At 40.1% G+C, this 20,952-nt stretch overlaps 1 protein-coding gene across 15 annotated transcripts in view; it reads left to right on the forward strand.

The window, feature by feature from the left end:
• Positions 1–20,952, forward strand: part of ptprfb (protein tyrosine phosphatase receptor type Fb) — a 196,879-nt gene that overhangs the window by 119,403 nt on the left and 56,524 nt on the right. For 4 of the 15 annotated variants that reach the window (XM_057333340.1, XM_057333342.1, XM_057333345.1 and 1 more), the window contains exons 5-12: positions 2,232–2,420; positions 3,816–3,833; positions 7,404–7,514; positions 13,445–13,714; positions 14,890–15,471; positions 15,593–15,726; positions 16,107–16,251; positions 19,195–19,500. In XM_057333340.1, the coding sequence (XP_057189323.1) occupies positions 2,232–2,420; positions 3,816–3,833; positions 7,404–7,514; positions 13,445–13,714; positions 14,890–15,471; positions 15,593–15,726; positions 16,107–16,251; positions 19,195–19,500 (1,755 nt within the window). The remainder of the gene's footprint in view (positions 1–2,231; positions 2,421–3,815; positions 3,834–7,403; positions 7,515–13,444; positions 13,715–14,889; positions 15,472–15,592; positions 15,727–16,106; positions 16,252–19,194; positions 19,501–20,952) is intronic. The other 11 variants (XM_057333344.1, XM_057333346.1, XM_057333347.1 and 8 more) reach the window with 3 other exon arrangements.

Here is a 20,952-nt window from a genome sequence, read left to right on the forward strand (position 1 = left end):
CAATGCCTTAAATGCCAATGGCTTGCTGTTTTTTTAGCTAGCCTAAAGCATAACATCTCTTCATGCTGTACTGAGGAAAAAACAATTGGTTTTCTCCCAGATATTTTTGCTTTGATTTCTGTCTTGCTGTCTTGTTGTGCATAGAGATGCACTTTATCAAGAAAATGTATTGCATTTATTCAGAGACAGGGACCGGCTCAGTCATACAACCCACACTCACACAGGTAGTTGACCTCTCTCCAAGTTATAGAGACAGATATGTACGTCTCAGTACATGACAGCGCTGAAGGTCACACACTGAAAAGAATCTTGCTGCTTTTGCTTCTTAATGAGGCAGAACTCGAACCACCTCATATTGCGAGTTACTATGTACCGAAAATGTTCCCTCCTGTACAGACTCTTTGTTGAATGTAAGTCAGTATCCACGAATGCGCAACATTTTCCTCCCCCTGAGTTATTCCCTGTTCAATGTTTTCATAAGAGAGTCAGTGATTCATGAAATAACCCTTTTGCGGTTTGCCCATGGTGTTACGCTCGCTTCTGATTTACATTGTCCTGGAACACCGGTCTTAAATTTGAAGTCGAGGTCTTTTTGTGAGAGCTATTCAGTTCGGTTTCAATTACATGTGTTGCGTTGCGTATACCTTTAGGAATGAATCCACCAAAGAATTCATTCTGAACAGGATGAAAAGAGAGATCACTGTAATCCAATAAAATCTGTTTATTGCTTGATGAGAGCACCCAACATGTGTTAGAAGCACTGAAGGTCTATGTCACATTCAGGAGGCTGTCTTAAAATAAGTAAACCAGGCTTGCTCTTAGGCTTACCTTGGCATCAAAGAGAATGTGATGCTGTGGCTACTGTGAGTGTGAATATTACGCACGCTGGGCTTTCGCCCAAACATTTGTGCGAGTGTTTGAGCCAAATGCACATTTTAAACCGGTTTTACAGCCATTGCATTTCTAATGGGTTTCTGTCTTTGGAAACTGAATGTTCACAGCCTCACCCACTTCATTTTAATGTTTACTTCTATAATTAGTGTTAATTATGAAAACATAGTTGTGGTTTAAATATCCTTAGAAATCTTAAAAAAAAAAAACATGGCACACCTTAGGCTGAAATGAGCTGCAAAACAAAGTTGATTGATGTCTGTATGTCAGATAATTACACTGCAATAGCAAAAGCACTGCAGTTAGTTGTGTATTAAAGCGATAGTGAAAAATCTGTCATCATTTACTCATTCTTCAAAATATCTTCTTTTTTATGTTCTGCAGAAGAACAAAAGTCATACAGGTTTGAAATGACAAGTGGGTGAGTAATGTTGACAGAATTGTCATTTTTGAGGTGAACTATCACTTCAAGAATTTGCGGTTCTTTGTGTATTAATAATACAATTTTATTTGTGTATTAAGAATTTGCAGTTCTTTGTGTATTAATAATTACATTTTATTTGTGTATTAAGAATTTACAGTTTTTTGGTTCATCTTAACATAAAGTTCAATTAAGATTTACAACAAAGTTAAAGCTTAAAACCTAAAGTCTTGCATCCATACAGTGTTAAGGGGGATTTTTACTTCTGTGTCGGACCTACGCCGTAGCCTGTCAAAACGCTGTCAATGCGACGCGGACTGCAAGCGTTGTGGTTGGTCTGCTTGAACCCCCTCCCTTCAGGTAAAAAAGCTCTGTGATAGCGTCGGGTTTACTCATATGCATTTCCGAATGAATTATAGAAATAAATTAGTGTTCTTCTGAATGTAACAACTCAAGCTGCAAAAGTGACTGTATACTTGCCGCTATCACTGCTAAATGCTTCAGACTGCTTACACAACAAACCGCTTCTTCTTCGGCTCTTGTCTTGGTTACACAAGCAACACGCCTGTAGACACTGACGCCTAGTGGCCATTGCCTGTCGTCGCGGAAAACAACGCACAAGTATAAACAAAAACCGGCGTGTTGCCTATGGCGTAGGTCCGATGCAGAAGTAAAACTCTGCCTTTAAGCATTCGAGTAACAGCAAACAAAAACTGCTTGTGTATTAGCCTGGCTATGCTTTTGATCTTAATAATGCAGAGGAAGGGTTTTTTTCTGTCCAATAAATTGATTCGGTGAACTAATGAAGCTCTGATTTGCTTTCCAGGACAGTTACTTCCAAACCCTGACACGCAGCATGCACACATTTTCTTGAGACAACTGCAGTTACACTTATTTGACTCTCATTTTCATTCTGCAGAGAACCAGATTCCTTCCGGCTTCCCCACCATAGACATGGGTCCTCAGCTGAAGGTGGTCGAGCGCACAAGAACCGCCACCATGCTGTGTGCCGCCAGTGGCAACCCTGACCCGGAGATCACCTGGTTTAAGGACTTCCTGCCTGTAGATATCAACAGCAGCAATGGGCGAATCAAACAGCTTCGTTCAGGTATTGATGAAACATTTTCTTAGTCCTGCGACCCACAGCAAAAATCTGCATTCAGTTTAGTGTCTGTCTGTGCAGTATTGCTAAAAAACCACAACGTCAGTTTTGTTTGTCTCTGCAAGCCACAGAAAGAGAAAAGTATTGACATGGCCATAACGTCAAAGGGGTTTTAGGATGCACTAATGTGAAAATGGTCCGGGTAATTGTAGGCATCCTTGTGGGAATATGAGAACGGTCCAAAGAGTATCAATCCACTGCTCTATTTACATTGTAGACCTGCCTAATGGATAGACAGCTCAGGTCTGACCCAGGATCAGACGGATGAGCAGGACTTTGCCCAGGCGGGATTAATGGCTCCTGACTGACTCAGTTTGTCCCTCTCCACGAGATCCACTTCATTTAGAGGGCAGCTCCACAGGAGCTCAGACTCTGGTTTCTCAAGTCAGCATCTACTCTAACTCGCTTAGAAAGGCAGTCAACAGTTTCAGAAATTGGGCTTTGGGGTGAACTCAGTTTCAAGTGTTTTTATCTTGAGATAAATTATGGCTCTGTCTCGTTCAGTTTGAGATATATACTTAAAAATACATAAAGCTAATTGAAACAGTGGACTTTTCCACCATATATCAAAACATATCTTAGTGTTAGTCTGACAATATGAGGTGCGCAACTTTTTTGCTTTTTTGGGGGGGTTTTGTAATCGTTCAAAATGCAATTGCTTTTACCACACGTCTGAGTGACATTTTAAACCATTATCCAAAAAGCTATTTCGTCATTTTTGGACTATGTTGGTAATTTTGCCGCTTTTTTAAATCTTTGTTTTGGGTAATTTACCACTGGTTAATGTTAATATACAAAAGGTTACAGTGATGATGATTCATGGGACAAAATGTTCACCCTCCCTACATTCAGGTGTCTGTCCTCTGCTAAAGCACATCTACTTAGAATCGGGTGTTGTCCTCATTTTTTTTGGTTGATTATTTTGTTGCCTTGTTAATAAATGTGTCACGTTACAGAAACATTCGGACGAAAAATGTACCTAACAATCTGTGCCTTTCTGAGCAATACTACAGTACGAGCCACAAAAGCGTGGGGGAAAATCCACTTTGTTTTCTCAACTCTGCAAATATTAATTAAAGCAGCAGATTTGGCAGGCATCTAAACTGCCTCAAAATTATACCACAAGGAACATTTGCCCTCAAATATTCTCTCCAAGTGAATTTTGTTGCAGCAGGCAGCCTACATGCAACTAATCCTCAGAGAACACCATCTATCTCAACTTGATTCCTCTCTGTTTAATTAAGCTTGCTTTCATTTGATTCCCTCTTTTCTGTTTTCCTCTCTTTATCTACTAACACTTCTTTTCCAATCTTGTTTGCATTCAATTTCCTTCACCTATAGGGGGTTCACCGATACGAGGTAAGACAGCTTGAAAGTGTCTCACAGAACATCACCTCCATTACCTGTCTCATCAACCACTGCTGTCATTTCCTGATCATTTTCTGTATGTGCACAACCTGTGTCCTGACACTCAACCTGTCTGTGCTCTGATGTCTCTATCATGTGTCCAGAAAAAAGTGCATCACATAACAGTGTATTGCTTTTGGAATCTATTTACTTGTCAAAATATTAATGAGCCCACTCAAATCAAAAACGTTCCATTAACTTGATTAAGAGAAGGAACACTTTTCCAATTAAACCTGAACAATAATTAAGCTCAAAAAATAATTTTCTTCTTGAGTTAGCTTTTCTTCTCGCAACCTTTTAGTCATGGTATGTGTAGCAGTAAGCAGCAAAAATTACATGGTGTTAGACCATTTCACAAACCAATACATAACTGCTTCTGGATTTCTTTTATACATTTAATTTTCTAGTTCCAATGCAGGAAAATGATGTGTACTTGAATCTTACAAATGTTACAAATTTAATTTCACATAATTATTTAAAAAGTAAGAGTTAATGTTAGTAAAGCTTATTTTAACTAAATTTAGCAAAAAATCCATATGAATGAATAAGAATAATAAACTAGCCCAAGTTATAGTGACAAGTGTCATTGTCCTGCATATACAGGACTTATAGTCCAGACTCTTGCGTGTTTCTCTTACATTCCAATTGTGCTGTGATCAAATTAAAATGATGCAATTTGCATACTACTGTACTTACTGTAAGTGTGTGTGTGTGAAATGAGGATAATGCTCTGATGGTGAGTTGGATCACGTACACAGTTACTCTCACAGTTCTGAATGAAATATGGATTTGATAAATTATTTCACTATTAGGAATCTCATAGGTCTGGGGGGGACCCCTAGTCTCACAAAGTCTGATTTTTAATAGTAAATATTTTATTACATTTTTATAGCACTTTTTTGCAGCACTCAAAGCACTTATGCCAGAATTTATGCTTGTGCTGTGTTTTGACTACACAGCATGAGGTCTGGCATATTCTGGCCGAGAATATTTTATTGAGATACGAGTAGACTACTTCTGTAAAATGTGACCAACACAAAAATTGTGCAAAACCAGTGATTACGTCATCCTCAAAAGCATTTGTTGTATTAACCCAGTACCTTTTGTTTAGACAGACTGAAAAAAACCCTGTGCCCTTACTCGAAGTTATTAAGTAAAGCCAGCCAATCAGATTAGTGCTTGCCTAAACAAGAAAGTGCTTTCTGGTCGTGTGTGCATTATGTTTCAGACAGTCAGCGTGCGGACAGTGGGCCGTCTGTTGACGTGCCGTCTGAGACTGAGACTAGGGGCCCCTGCCATGTGGTTTGTCTGTAAAACAAGTTTGAATAGACAAAAAAAACGACAGTGAAGAAGTCTAAAACTCCACTGAATATAACAAAGGCCTGTTTGTTACTGCTGACTGCAAGAGCATAAAAACTCACCTCAGTTTCATGAATCAGGAAGTACGTCTTCCCACTAGGGGAGAAAACGGCTGACGTGCTGTAATGTTCTCGAGTAACTGCTGATTTTTACTGTCTGAATGTCTGTGGGTGTGATGTTGAACTCCATTCAAAATCAACAATAGCAGGTCTTTGTCTTTGCAAAGAATCTCAGATCAGCAGGAAAGGTAGAGTTTCTGACCTCTAAAATGAGGTAGTGAAGAACACAACTGATCCAGATACAGGTCCTTCTGCCCTGAGATCATTTGCAAATTTGGTCCTCAATTCATCGCATCAACTCATGCCGTACATGTACCTTTAAGCAATGAGGGGCATGTGTCCCCTTCATACAGTTTGATGTCCTCATTTCTTGGGGTGTATTTTTAACTTGTTTGAATTGCATGGCGTCACTGTGAAATGTTAATTTAAAATCTCATACCATGCATTTGTTTTTTGTCTCTGTAGCTGTCAAAAATGCAAAACTTTGATATTGAAAAAGCAGTTGTTGAAAATGGTAATTTCCACACCCTTCCTTTTTAGACTAAATGAACTATTTTTTCTTCCCGTCCCTCCACCTTTACAATATGGAGGCATCAGTCAGATGTATTGTCAGGACTGAGGGGTGATGGCAGTCAGCGCTGAGCAATCTCAGAATTGATTAGTAATTTGCTGCTTGTCAGTGTAGGAAACACCACCAATCAGTTTTCCTTGAACTTGGAGATTGGGCAAGGTTAGTGGTCCATGTTATTTCTTTCCTGCAGCCCTGGCATTGCTGGGAAGCTGTCAGGGTGGGTGATAACGCATGCTATGGTGGTACTTCACCGCAAGTGGTAAATATGTGTGATTGTGCTAGATTAAGAATGGGGTGGGTGCTAAATCGTGTTGAAGCAAGCAGAATATCTGTGGTTAGGACACTGAATAGCCCGGATTGATTTTCCTCTCGATGATCTTCTCGCTGTTGCAGTTTGCAGGCCTAAGGTATCTGCTGGCATTAGGGTTGGCTTGCTCGTATTTAATGTTGAGATTTAGCTCCTCTTGTGTAAATAGCCTGTCCATTGACAGTGTTTAGGGCATGTTTAGTGGATTGGAACTGTAGCAGATGTTTTCATAACAATTCCGAGTCAAAATGTGTCATTCTTTTTTCTAAGATTACATTAATGAATATACGTTGGCTAATCTGTTTCCAGGTGTTTTCTCGCTTGCAAAATGTTGAATCATCTAAACATTTGTGTTGTAGTTATATTTTCCTTCCACACTACATTGACCTTATTAAGCTATTTACTTTTTAATCTACAGTACAGTAAACAAAAGGTTTTAAAGTAACCGTTCACCCAAAAATGACATTCTGTCTTCATTTATTCACCCTCAAGTTGTTCCAAATCTGTGTACATTTCTTGGTTCCGATTCTTGGGAGAATGCTTGTAACCAAACAGTTCTTGGCCACCATTGACTACCATAGAAAAATGTCTTTGTACATTTCTTTGTTCTGTTAACAACAAAGGAAGATATTTTGAAGAATGTAGGAAAGCAAACAGTTCTGGGGCACTTTTGACTACCATTGTAATTTTTCCTACTATGGTAGTCAATGGTGGCCAAGAACTGCTTGGGTTACAAGCATTCTTCCAAATATCTTTCTCAGTGTTCATCAGAACAATGCAATTTATACTGATTTGAAAAAAGTTGAGGGTGAGTAAAAGATGACAGAATATTTATTTTTGAGTGAACTGTCCCTTTAATATACGGGCTTTATAGTTATGCGTACTGACGTTTTATCGTGTAAATTCATTTTGGTGGGTAATGATGTAACGTGGTGTATCGGCAATGATATTAATATCCAACAAGCTTTTTCTAATAACAGAGAAGGGCAAGTATGTTGAGCCATAGCTTTCCTCAGCCTGCTAAATCAGCTATATGCATATGTCTTAGACAGCATTTTTGGCCAATAAACTGTATACACAGCGGAAGAGGTCTGACATTTAAATAGGGAATGTTTACTGATTCTTTGCCGCGAAGTTTGCAGTGTGCGAGGGAAAGTCGCAGCCGGGGATTTATAATTCGTGTTCATAAATCAAAGATCTGACTTCTGGCTTTGTTTTTTCTTCAGGAGCTCTGCAGATTGAAAACAGCGAAGAATCAGACCAGGGGAAATATGAATGTGTGGCTACGAACAGCGCTGGGACGCGCTACTCTGCCCCCGCCAATCTCTACGTGCGAGGTAAGAGGCGCTCTGCAGGTGCCACCCTCATCAAAACAACTTCCCTAACAATGCTTCACACTGTTGTTTTGACAATATTGCAATTTTGTTTTGACTTCCCCGTGTGTTGAACTTTGTGTGACGTTTAAAATACGAATTGTTGTGGCTTGCTGGGGTGGACCAAAGGTAAAACAAAACTAGATTTAGATGTGGTGCAATCTATTTTCGTTATGAAGTACCAGATAAAAGAAATGCACTGCTGTTGTGCCATCATAGCAACAGGTAAACATGCATATTTATAAAACAACAAGGGTTAAGCAAAGGTTAGTGACACAAAGAACACCTGCAGTATTAATTCATGGATTTTAAAGTATAATAGTTGTTCAAGCATTGTCTGTGAAACAGAACTCTGGGAGTGCTGTTGTTATGAGTGTCAACCCCTTCAGCTCTTTCCATGCAGGTAATAACAGGGAGCTTATGGCAGACAGCCAGTATAACCTCCAGCTAGTGACGTTACGGTGCCACCCAGTTATTGTCACGCAAGAGGTGAAGCCTGAGCCTTCTCATGCTTCCTGTCAAACAAACGGCCAGAAATGTTCAATACAATGGGATTAAACTGAATGTCATCTTATAACACAAGCACTCGGGTTGCCATGACTGGCATCTAAACAAGTTGCATCAGTCAATAAAAAGGGTGCAGTCTCGTGTAAACATGTCTAGATTACATTTCACCAGAAATCAAAAGGTATAGAGAAGAAATGAAATGTTGGTAAATGATAATAAAACCTATTTTAGCATCTTTATTTTTGGAATGTGATGTTATTTTCACAGTTAAAAATTACTTTATTAAATGTATTACTTTGTTTAAATGTACTGTATTAAAACATTGTATAAAATGTTTGCTTTTAATAGTTTAAATTAACATGAATTGAAAGATGTTGAAGAACTGTTATGATAAATACCATGATATACAGAGATAAAAAAATATTGCGGTTAATTTACTGTTTCAAACAGTTTTATATTTTAAGCAAAATAGAAGTGGATCATGTTATTATTATTTGAATTGAATTACAGTACAGTTTATTCATTTATTTAGCAGTATAACAGTTAGAATTGTTAGAATTACTATACTGTTGCTTAAAATAACATTAATAAATTAAAAGAAAAAGAAAAATACTAAAAATAAGCATTATTTTCAAAAACACTTTTTTTGGCTATATGCATGTTGTTAAAATGTTTTTTTTTTTTTTTTCGTGAAATGCAGGACCATACTGCAAGAAAAAATTATATTCTAACTGATGAAATTCTTTGGGTGAATCTCACAAAACGTTTTAGGAAAAAAGTCAAAAGGGAAACAATATAATTTGTTTATTGATTTTGAATTAATTGAGTTAAAATCAAACTAAATTAACAAATTAAAAGTAAAATAAAAATAAGCTTTATTTTTTAAAAGGTATTTGTTCATTTTTCTTTTTTCCCTTTTGGCTTTGGTAAAATATGATCGTGACTAAAACATTCCTAAAAATGTTTCGTGAGATTCACCTAAAGCATAACATCAATTAATACATGTTTTTATATTTCAATATTGTCTCGTATTTCACTAAAAATACATTTTAAAACATGCATGGCCAAAATTGTAAAGATGGCCGCGTCGTTTACCAGCAACTACTGCAACCTCAGTCTGGACAGATGTTTAATGTGTCAGTTGTATCCATCTATCAGTCACAGCTTGGCTTTGAGCACAGCCTGTTTCTCAAAGTGTCTCTATAAAATGGCTAATCATCGTTGCTGTACTCTTCAAGGGCATTCAGCCCAGCATCACGGTGCTATTTCTCAGCCTCTTTTATCTGCTGGCCCACTATATAAGTTGGGTGTCTAAGACTGCCAGCCTTTCTGTGGATGTATGTTTTCAATAGCTGTTTCCTTTTCCCTGGGCCTCAGCACTTTACAGCGAGCTGTCGAAATGTTCTATAACTCTCTCTCTCCCTCTCCGTGTCTGTCTGTCAGTGGACTTTATCACCTGGGGGAATCAGAGTCATGTATACTGGCTGTAAATGTGAATGCTCATTTGTCACGTGCTTATTCCACAGTTGAAGGATGTCAGGCACTGTCTGCTCTTCTTCCGCTTCCTCCTGCAACTGACAACAAATCAAATATAGTGAAGCAAGCGGGCGCTTCATACCCTCTTGTCTCTTCACCATATCTTGTGTGTTGTGTGCGTGTGTGTGTGTGTGTGTGTGTGTATGAGTCTGCCTTTGTTTAATATTTAAGGAAGATATTGTGCTGACTGAGCATTAATTAAATTGAATAGTCAATAATGTATGTCAGTCAGATTGTGAGTGTTGTGCTCTAGCATTACAGTGCTAGTCCTAACAAGCCTTTTATTGATGCATCATCGTTCATGTGGTAGTCTTTGGCAGAATATGGCCAGGGGCTTTTTTATGATGATCTCAGTGGTCTTCTCTGCCTCGCTGTGGATATGGTTATGTATGCTCAGATGCATGCAAATATCTGTCAGAAATGTTCAGTCATGTCTAATTTGTCAGTGTAGACAGCAGAGTTTGGCTATAAATTGGTTACTTTAACTTGTATGTGAAAATAAATTCTGAAATATAAATAACACATACATTATCATTTTTTATACAATATAACGTTCCACTGGCAGACCATACACAAATTTACTCTATAATTCTTGTATAATGATTTTTTTTCACATGGACTGTCTTGACTTGAGTGTGTTGACGTCTTTGTCTGAATTTCCATTGCTATTTTCTAACCGCTGTCTTAATATTCACAAATGTCTTTTCGTGTTCTCATGTTTTATATTTGTCTCCATCTTTCATTGTCATCTCCATCATATCACCTGATCAAACTCATCTCTTAGACCCTCGAGGAGGTTGGTTCTTTTCGCTCTTAACCCTTTTCTGCAAAGCTCAGACTGCTGGATCCCTCTTAAATCAGTGACTCTTGTTCTCCAGTCCCCCCGATCCCCCCAACCNCCCCCCCCCCAACCCCCCCCCCCCCCGCCCCCCCCCCCCCCCCCGATATGCTGCCCACACCTGTGTAGTCAGACTGAATGTGTGTGTCAGGTGACTTGCATGAGCCCCGTTCTTTGTGCCTTGTCTAATCTTTTTAATGTCGTCGATAAAAGGCTCCTCTGATACATGATAGATGGTACTGCACTAAAACTCAGTTTGAGAATTATATATATTATTAGGCTTGTAGGGAAAACGCTTGGGTTTTAGTGTGTGCTTGACGATAGCTTCACTGAAACTGTAAAATGCTCATAAAATAAAGTCTCAGAGCAACTCTGGAGATGAAGTTCATGTGTTTACAGTATATCCTCATACAGTGCAGAAGCAGACAAATCCTCGATCATCACTCGTGTAGTATGTTAATCTGTGCACCTCAGACACGCAGAACAGCCAGATGACATATTTAAATAACATCTAGTTATATGGACTTAATGCCCTGCGCCATTGATTGTCACACACAAACAAGCACATCCACGACAAACGCAATTCACACAAACACGCGGCTCTGTCTAATGCGCCTGTTCTTATTATTCTTAGCACAGACCGATTTTTTCATATCACTGTTATTATTATTTTTTTCAAGTTACTTGTGCGGTCGGGCAAGTAAAATTCTCTCTCACTTGCAAACCAAACAAAACATTCACTTGTCCCAGACAAGCGGACAAGCGTTAATGTCGAGCCCTGCTGTCCTTTGTAACACTTTACATTGAGGTTCTGTTCAATAACAGTCGTTAATGCAACAATGAACAATACATTTTTACAGCTTTTATTAATCTTTGTTAATGAGTTAATGAGTTAATTCCTTACCTCAGATGCTGAGTTAATTCCTTACCTCAGATGCTGCAGAAGTATCACTTTTAGTTCATGCTGTTAACTAAAACAGTTAGCAAATGGAATCTTATTGTAAAGTCTTTCACCGCATCCTAACCAAACGCGACGCGATGAGTTTCCTGCGATAAACAATTTGTTTGTCCATACCGAATGCGAAAAAGGGGCGGGACGCGACAATCAATCACAAGACACAGCCAATCAGAACAGTTTTTCTCTGTCTACGCAGCCTCGCACGCTGCAGCTGAAGAGTGCTCAAAGAGAGATGCGTCCTGTTCTTATGACTTCAGTAATGCCTCACCAGACGCTATGCTATGATTTTAGAATCTAAACGTATGTAATCAAACGTATATAGCCTGTCCTCATCCATGTTTGGCGATTAATATTCATGAGGTGCAGAACTTACATCGAATGAGACCGTTGTGTGGGCGGAGCTGTCAGCCGCGACGTTGCAGAAATAGAAACCGTTTCTAAAATGGAAACGACCGTTGCTCGTCTCACAGCGCTGTCGCGGCTGGTTAGGACAAAACCTCTGGTTAACATGGAAACGATACCGCTTATCGCGCGTCGCAGCGTCGCGTCGCGTTTGGTTAGGCCGCGGTGTTAGTGTCTCCCACAATGCATGTATAATTTTTGGCATGTTAAGAGACTCCTGTAATCCTCCTTATATTTTTGTATCCAAGCTAAATCAATATTTTCGTGACTGTCACCTCATAAATATTGTCTGTATTATGTTCATGATCATCATCTGTCAGTGTCATAGACTTCCCTGGAAATCAATAAAGTGAATATTTGTATTTCTACAACACTGTAATATAAATGCATTGAAATTGGGGACTTGATGTACTTGAAAAATTCACATTGCCTATTTCAAAGAAAGAATAGCCACGAGTGTTTCGTTTCACTTAACGGTGTGAACGTAATGGGGAAAATAACAAGCTTGGTCGCAGCGTCATTCTGAAAATACAAAGATAGAGCAAACATATTCCTGAATCCAATTTCATGAGGACCTGTGCAAAAACCAATTATTACCAATGCCATTTCTCCATAGAAAGTCACGAGGCAGCAGGTCATTAACACAAATTGGAAGAGTCTGTTTAATGTTGTGCGGTTTTATACTCCTATTTTTGGGAGGATTGGAGAGAAGTCTCCTCAGCTCATGTGCTATGAAAAGAAAATAGTTTCGTATTAACTTCTGAAGTGATGGCAACCAGCTAGGATTTCCAGCGGCACACAATAGAAAGATTTTTTTTAAGGGAGCCATGTACAGTATTTACATTGATAAGTGAATCACTTTTTAAAATGTTGACGTGAATTATTTCCTCACATATTATGTAGTAAGTTAAGCCAATTTGTGTCAAGGCAGACTTGATTTCTATTCAGTCTGCACATTGACGGTTCCTCCTCATTTCTGCGCCGTGTCAACAGGCTCCTTTTGGTCTCCATGGGAACCTCTTTTAATGTCAGGTTTATCTGCATATCAGAGTCTCACAAAGAGAGGGCCCAGCGAACAATACATCTCCCACAAGGTTTCTGTCAGCTTCCCAGAATCCAGGCAGGACCGGCAACAACAGACTGAGGTCTCAGTGCCACAGAGTGATAAACCGACACAAAAACTTCACATCCTGCATTGCCTTAACCAACAGCCTCTGTTTTTTTTCCAAATCCACAATTCAATAAAGCTTCCCTTTGACATGAATTTTAATGTCTCAGTCTATGAGAAATGCCATTACGATGCCTTCTTCACCTTTACCCCGACATATTGATTTATCACCCTCTTCTGCCCGTACACGTGAGCCTCACGTGAGACAGTATTGACTTCCTGCCTCCAGTTGTTAAGCTTCAGGCTCGAACAGATGATGGAAAAAATGTTGCTCGGCCCTTGAAGGAAATTTATTTAACCTGCCAGCTCAACTTTTTGTTAGTTTGTTCATGTTAGTCATATAGCCATAGTAATCCCTCTTGAGGCATAGTAATCACACTAGATTCCAATGTACATTTCTCTGTAGGTGCTAGAGTATTACAGTCATGACTCTAGTAACATCCAACCCACGCAATCCAGCTTACATTGATTGTTTTTTTCTCTAGTACGACGAGTACCACCCCGTTTTTCCATACCGCCCACCAATCATGAGGTCATGCCAGGGGGCAGCGTTAACCTCACCTGTGTGGCGGTCGGGGCCCCCATGCCCTATGTCAAATGGATGGCTGGTGAGGTTGAGCTTACCAAGGATGAGGAGATGCCCATTGGACGCAATGTGCTGGAGCTCACCAACATCCGTCAGTCTGCCAACTACACTTGCGTGGCCATCTCATCTCTTGGTATGATCGAGGCAACGGCACAAGTCTCTGTCAAAGGTAAGAATTCAGAATGACCATGCACTGCATTTCTAATCTACAGTAGTGGACAAAAGTGATGTTTGGGTGGGCATAGTTGTACAATATTTGCTTTGAGTTGCCCTCTCAGGTTAGAATAAACCATGAACATATGAAATGTATGATACAAAATGGACAAAACACTACATTTTCAAGGTATTTATTTGGCAAAAAGACAAACTACAGCATATCAACTGTATGGGTTATATTGTAATATACCAAATATATATATAGCAAAACTAAAGGCTTTCAAAAAAAATAAAGCAAATATTGATTACAATTTTATTTGTTATTTATCCTATCTTGTGAGGCCTCCTTAAATTCCCCTCAAAGCTTAGTTTCCGTTTATACAAACACAACAACGCAGCATGAACATGAATATGAATCATATTTAATAAAATATTTGAATGAAGAGCGAAGATGCCAGTTGTCCAACGCTGAACATCGCTTTTGACCTATACATTAAAACATTTCAGAACCCATGTATTGTCCAATTGCTTTGAATGGAGGAGGCCATGGTGACATTAGTAGATACTCTATGTTGCCTAGAAACAGATAGCAAACGTCTTATTTGGAATGAATAATGGCTTAAAACCAAGACCTTGTAAACACAGAATGGAAAAAGTTATTTTCCAACTGCAACCCCAAGGTTCTGACCAACTGTTTAGAATGTCTGGCAAATGCACATAAAGAAAAAAACACGAACACTTGCTGTCTTGACTGTGAGCTTTAGGGACTTCCCGCGTTTTACTCTGGGCTTGAAGAAAATGAAAGGCTTCAGATTATTCCGAGCGTGTGTTTACCCAGACCAGATGTCTGGAGCTGTATCAGTGTGGCTGGTCCCACCAGACAGCGCAGAGCCCCGACCAGACTCCGTTCCTCGTCATCATGGCTGCCTCTATTGATTGCGCTTTGCACTTCACCAATCAATATGGACTCGGAGAATGTCACAGACATTTATCTGGAGTCCAGCCACAAATCTTAAAGACACAATGATGAGGCGACGTGCTCCGTCTCCGCATGAATCACCAGCATATGAACCTTTCGCTCTCTGTGCCTTATCTTTCTCTATTTTAGGAACACACAGTTTAGCTCAGATATACTTAGAAAAATTACTGTCATCTGCTTCATTTCCTTCTTTATTGTCTAATCCCCAGCTCTACCGAAGCCCCCTTCGTCCCTAATTGTGACTGAGACGACAGCTACAAGTGTTACTCTGACATGGGACTCTGGAAACCCCGAGCCTGTGTCCTACTACATTATTCAGTACCGGGCCAAGGCCCCGGACACCAGCTTCCAGGAGGTGGACGGTGTGGCCACCACGCGGTACAGCATCGGTGGACTCAGCCCCTATTCCGAGTATGAGTTCCGCGTAATGGCCATCAACAACATTGGTCGCGGACCACCCAGTGACCCCGTCGAGACTCGGACGGGAGAGCAGGCGCCCTCTTCGCCTCCGCTCCACGTCCAAGCACGAATGCTCAGTGCTAGCACCATGTTGGTGCAGTGGGAACCTCCAGAGGAACCTAACGGTCAAATCAGAGGCTACCGCGTCTACTACACGTCGGATCTGGACGCCCCTCTCAGTGCTTGGCAGAAGCACAACACGTACGACAGCCGTCTCACCACCATATCAGGCCTGACTACAGATATTACGTACAGCCTACGTGTGCTGGGGTTCACGTCGGTAGGGGACGGACCCCCATCTGATGTGTTGCAGGTCAAGACACAGCAAGGAGGTAAAATTGCCTGCGCAACTGGCTAAATAATGTAAAACCAGGCTTATGCAAAAGTGAAAATAAAACTAAAAAATACATGCTAACATCTATGTTTTGGTTTGATTTGTGCTTTGTCTTAAAGTCCCCGCTCAACCATCCAGCTTTGAAGCTGAGGCTGAGCTGGATACACGCATCCTGCTAACTTGGCTGTGGCCCGTTCAGGACCCCATCATAAAATATGAGCTGCAGTATTGGGAGACCGACTCGAATAACAAGGTACCGCGCCAGTGCTTGTTTCTGCCTGATTTCACATAAAATTACAAGCAAAGCAGATATTGAATGTGTACAGCTGTTGCTTTGGGCCATGGATACAAATGAAAGATCGCCAAAATTGACATTTCACAAAATGACTGCGGGCAAAAAGTCTGCACTCAGTTGATAGAATTAGATTGTGCTTTTGGCTTTAAAAAGCAGAATATACTTATCAGTCCTCGCTGACGGTACGGCTGGCTCTTGCCAGAATCAGCCTTTTAGATGTATTTTTTGGAAGATGCTAATTCGACATCGAGATCAGATGTCTCTGATCATGGCTGTGTGTGTGACAGGCACGCCGAGAACGCAAGCAGAGATTAAAAGTGGGTGTGTTTTCTTTTTAGATCCACGTCACCTTCGATCCCGCCGGGTCTTATGCCGTCGAAGGACTGAAGCCGGACACCCTGTATAAATTCTCTCTGGCGGCTCGCTCTGAAATGGGGCTGGGGGTGTTCACTCAGCCTATTGAAGCCAGGACCGCACAGTCCAGTAAGTGATGTCTTTTTGGTCATCTTTATCGTAACTAATCTAGACAAAGCAACCGGCCCCTGTGGGCAGTCTCTCTTCCTTTCAAAAGCTTTTCCCTACCATCTCAAGAATTTATTAACTTACACTTCTAAGCCAGGGAATACCTTTATTCATTGACAAGGGCAAAAGGTACGTTCGTTGTCTGCTTGTGCCTTTGTCATCATTATTTTGGTTTGATAGGCTATCAATGTGATTTTTTTATTCATTCAGTGTTAAAAAACCAGAGCAGTGAAGCTTGGTCGAGAAAACGAAATGAGGATTGATCCTGTGATGAAAGATCATTATATTTTTGTTCAAAATTGAACATGATGAATATGGAGATGCACATTGACTTTCACCCCTCACTTGACCGCAGGATATTTATTATGAGTGGGATTCACCAGAAACATGATGTTATATCGACATTTGGGTCAGGAAATGATAATATGGACATTTCTAACATGGAAGATGTTCAATATAGAGTTGCGGAGTGTCACTATATACTGGTATTGACAATAATTTTCGATATTATGTTATACTATGCATATGCATAATTTAAAAGAATATATTTCAGATATATGTTAGTGTCATAATAATATTAACTTGAATTTTTAGGCATTATCGTGTTGTGATAGACTGAAATAGCGACAGCAGAATCTGTGATAATTATGTAATAATTTAATAATCTTGTTAAATATATGTAAAAAATGAAACTAAAGAATATATTGTAGATATAGTAAACTAAGGTAAATGTTTTGAAAATTCCTGTAAATATCAGTTGTAGTCGTTTATTTATCAATCTTTGTCTGTCACTAGCTGTAAAGAAATATCGCGAGTGCAGATATATCACATTTGATTTACAGTCATAGAATTGTGAGAGCTGTATTCCCTCACAGCCTTACGTTCTCATAGAGACTTGTCTATCACATATCCTCAGGACCGAAAAAAGACCCTTTGATCTTCAAGCTTTGTCACGGCCCCTGAAACACAGTCTCACATTGTGAATGTCTGTCGACGTGTTCGGCTACGGCTGCCATATTTTTGTCGCCTGCTGCAGCATTAGGCTTTTGTAGTGGCTCTCCCACTGTTGTCAGATTAAAGACCACCTGAGGATAGATGCCTAGCGCTCAGTCCCGCCGTGGGCGCAAAGAACAGTGCCGTGTCACCAACCTGCCTCTCCCGTTCTCTGCTCTGGTTGTTAACAAAGGCGCGTGAGCTCTTTCAAATATCCCACAGCACGTTCTTTTTTCTCTTGTTCCCTTGACCCTTTCTGCCATCTCTCCTTTTTTCTTTAGTTACCTGTTGTTTCATTTGTGTATTACGCATTTAAATTACATGGAGCTGCATGAATGACTGCGCTATAGCTTTATGTTCTGTTTTATTTAATGTAAACAATTGTTATCCTGTTATGGTGATTTATTTATTTTAAATGCATCTGGGCTGTGTAGTGTTGGCAGCAACGTTTAATTTGCTAGCTTACCTGAGCTTCATCCGGCAGAGACTTCATTAAATATGCCGCACTAGTGCTGTGCTTATCTCAGGCAGTCAGATGTGGCACCGAGCCCGCCAAAAGAAGCTAGCAGCATGCTTAGCGCAGGCAGGACGGCCGAGTACGCTCTCGGATGAATCAGCTGCAACACTCGCTGACTCTTGGAACTCTGACAAACGGAGGGATGCTGTCTCACAGCCAATAGCCTGACTTAGAATGTGTGAACGCCGGTTAACACACAAACCGATGCCCTTTCCCCTGTTTGTCAACACTCAAAGAGAGATATGCAGTAAACGGGAAAGATTGGCTGTTTGAGAAGCGACACAGCATCAGCATCAGATTGGTTGTTCCATGAAGTTTACAGTTATGAAAGTCAAGCAAAGTGAAAAAATGTAATAGCCAAGTAGTGCTGCACCATATTGAATACAAATGCGATATACAATAACTTGCTGAATAATGTGATATGCGATACAGTTGTTATTATTTATCGCAATTTTAGCAAGTTATCGCATTTCTTACACGTTTTACATTCTATTTGGAAAAATGAAGCATCACTCTCAAGAGGCTCACTGCTATTGCTATCAACTTAAAACATGACTGTTTTGACCGGGAGACTGCATTTATTTATTTATTATTTATTTATTAGATATTATTTATTATAATGATCTTGCTTGGTCTATAAACACCATGCACTGCGCTGTGTTTTACCTTTCTGTGTTTTTCTTATTTGCTCCTGTAAAGCTGCTTTGGAACAATGCACATTGTGAAAAGTGCTATATAAATAAAATTGAATTGGATTGAATTGAACTGTAGTCGGTTCCAAAGCAACGACATAAACAAACACTACTGCGCATGTGCGCTTTTTTAGCCCAAACTTATCTTCAGTACACTTGCGCAAAGAATACAGTCCATGGCTGCAGATTATTTCTGAGAACAAGCAAACAAAAAGTAGTAAATTATCTAGCAAGTTAAAAGTATGTCTAGCCAGTATTATTTTGGGGTACCAGTAGAAAAGGTTACTAGGCAAAACTTCAATGCGACAAAGTTAAACAACTTTAAAATATAAATAGTTATCCACTAGCCAGGTTGATAAACAAACACAGATCAGAAGTTAACTTCGGGCCAGGCACGTGTCGTGCATCCGATGAAACTTTCTATAACTTGTTATAGCTTCCACAGCTTTATGAAGTATTAATTGATTGCTAAATCATAATTTATTGATAAACAGTGTGTATTGCGATATGCACGTTTGCGATATTTGAATATACACTATAGGTTTTATAGGTCTTTTTTATGAGAAAATAATTCAAAGCAAAGTTTTACCCGCAATGAGGCATTTGCTATTGTCATGCCAACCTCAGTCCAGATGCAGGCTTGTCTCGAGTTCTTTCATTTTGCTTGATGCCCTCCCTTCATTGCCTTGCACCCACCTGCAGCCCCATCCGCTCCCCCTCAAGATGTGAATCTGGTCAGTCTGAGCTCCACCAGCATCAAGGTGAGTTGGGTGCCTCCACCAGCAGCTAGCCGCCACGGCGCAATAGTGCGCTACACAGTCAGCTACCAGGCAGTGAACGGTGAAGACAACGAGCGTCACGAGGTGACCGACATCGGAGCGGATGCCTCCAGCTATGTGCTGGAGGGACTGGAGAAGTGGACGGAGTATCAGGTGTGGGTGAGAGCGCACACCGATGTGGGCCCTGGCCCAGAGAGCACAGCCATGCGTATCCGTACCAACGAGGACGGTAGGTCTGAAGTATCCTGATGGGCCACTAATATTCCTGGGCTTTTACTCACTTTGGCTGTGGTCTTTTCTCTTTGCTTTTCTTGTTTGTCTACTCTAACAAATGTGTTAACTTTTAGGTTAGTTAACATTTATTGCTAAGTTGAGTTATTAACACGTCGTGTTAACGTTGACGTATTAACACGTAATAAGTCGTTCTCTTCAAATAATATCTACAGTGAAGCATATTTTCTGGTCTGTTTGAGTATTTTTGTGACTTAGATTTTAGTTACTCACCTTCACGTCATTCCATGTATGACTTTTCTGCAGAACACAAAAGAAGATATTTGGAAGAATGTTTGTAACCAAACAACATTGACCCCCATTATATAGACACCAAACCACTGAGGCATTTTTCAAAATATCTTCGTTTGCGTTCCACAGAATAAAGAGCCACCTACAAGTTTTGAATGAATAATTGTCCGATTTTTTTGGGTGAACTGTCACCTTAATAATCTATCACTTGTGATACTTAACTTTGAAAGACACTGTATCATGTCTCTAAGACGAAAGGTCACTACTGTTGGTAGATGGAGCATTGAGTTTTAATTATAATCAGAGTAACTATATTATTGAGGAGGGAGCGACAACCTCCTGAAGCTCCATAAAATCATTGGACCACTGCATATGGTTCATAGCAAAGAGTCAGCTTATCATTGAAAGATGGGCTAATTGTCCTACACTTTCATCAAAACAACTGACACAGCTTTCCGGTAAAACCTGATGTAATCCAACACCCTTTATAACAACTTACCTAGACATGCTGTCACAGACATCAGCCCTTAAACATCTGTATCTGTTCCTTCTGACGTATTCTAGAACACATTTTATTTGTTTGCACATGTTTCGGCACAATTTTGTTAGGCGAAGGTTAGAATTACTCACAGCTAGTCTATAACTTGTGTGACTTCAGGCAGAGACTCTGTGTGCTTTTGATAAGGTTTGTAAATGTGTAGGCTGAGAAAACCAAGCGCTGCGTCTGAGGTCCGGATGTGTGTACTACACGTGTGTCCTTTACCAGACAACATAAGCTTTGTCTTTAAATAACATGATTTCTCCTTTTCTTCCCAAGCCTCATCTCGCATGTATTCAGAAGCACCCTATTCGCTATGGCTGAGTTTTGTTCTTTAGACCCTACTTAGTGCTCCCTACCAGAATTGCTCTTACCTTTGTCCACTTACATTTCCTCTTGTTCACTCACTGTTTTTGTCCCTCTCATACTCACTTCGGTTTCTCTCCTTCTCAATGTCTTGGTGTCGGGGTCATGTCTAATCCCTTTGGAGTATGTGAGGAAATAAGGCCGTGCAATTTCCCTATCCACTCCGCTGCTTTCGTAATGACTAAGAAATCTCGTTCCCATGAGACCAGTGTCTGTAAATACATTTACAGTGTTAACTCTAACTAACGTCTTTTA

The sequence above is a fragment of the Triplophysa rosa genome, linkage group LG5 (genome assembly GCF_024868665.1).
Source record: "Triplophysa rosa linkage group LG5, Trosa_1v2, whole genome shotgun sequence".
Classification (NCBI taxonomy): domain Eukaryota; kingdom Metazoa; phylum Chordata; class Actinopteri; order Cypriniformes; family Nemacheilidae; genus Triplophysa; species Triplophysa rosa.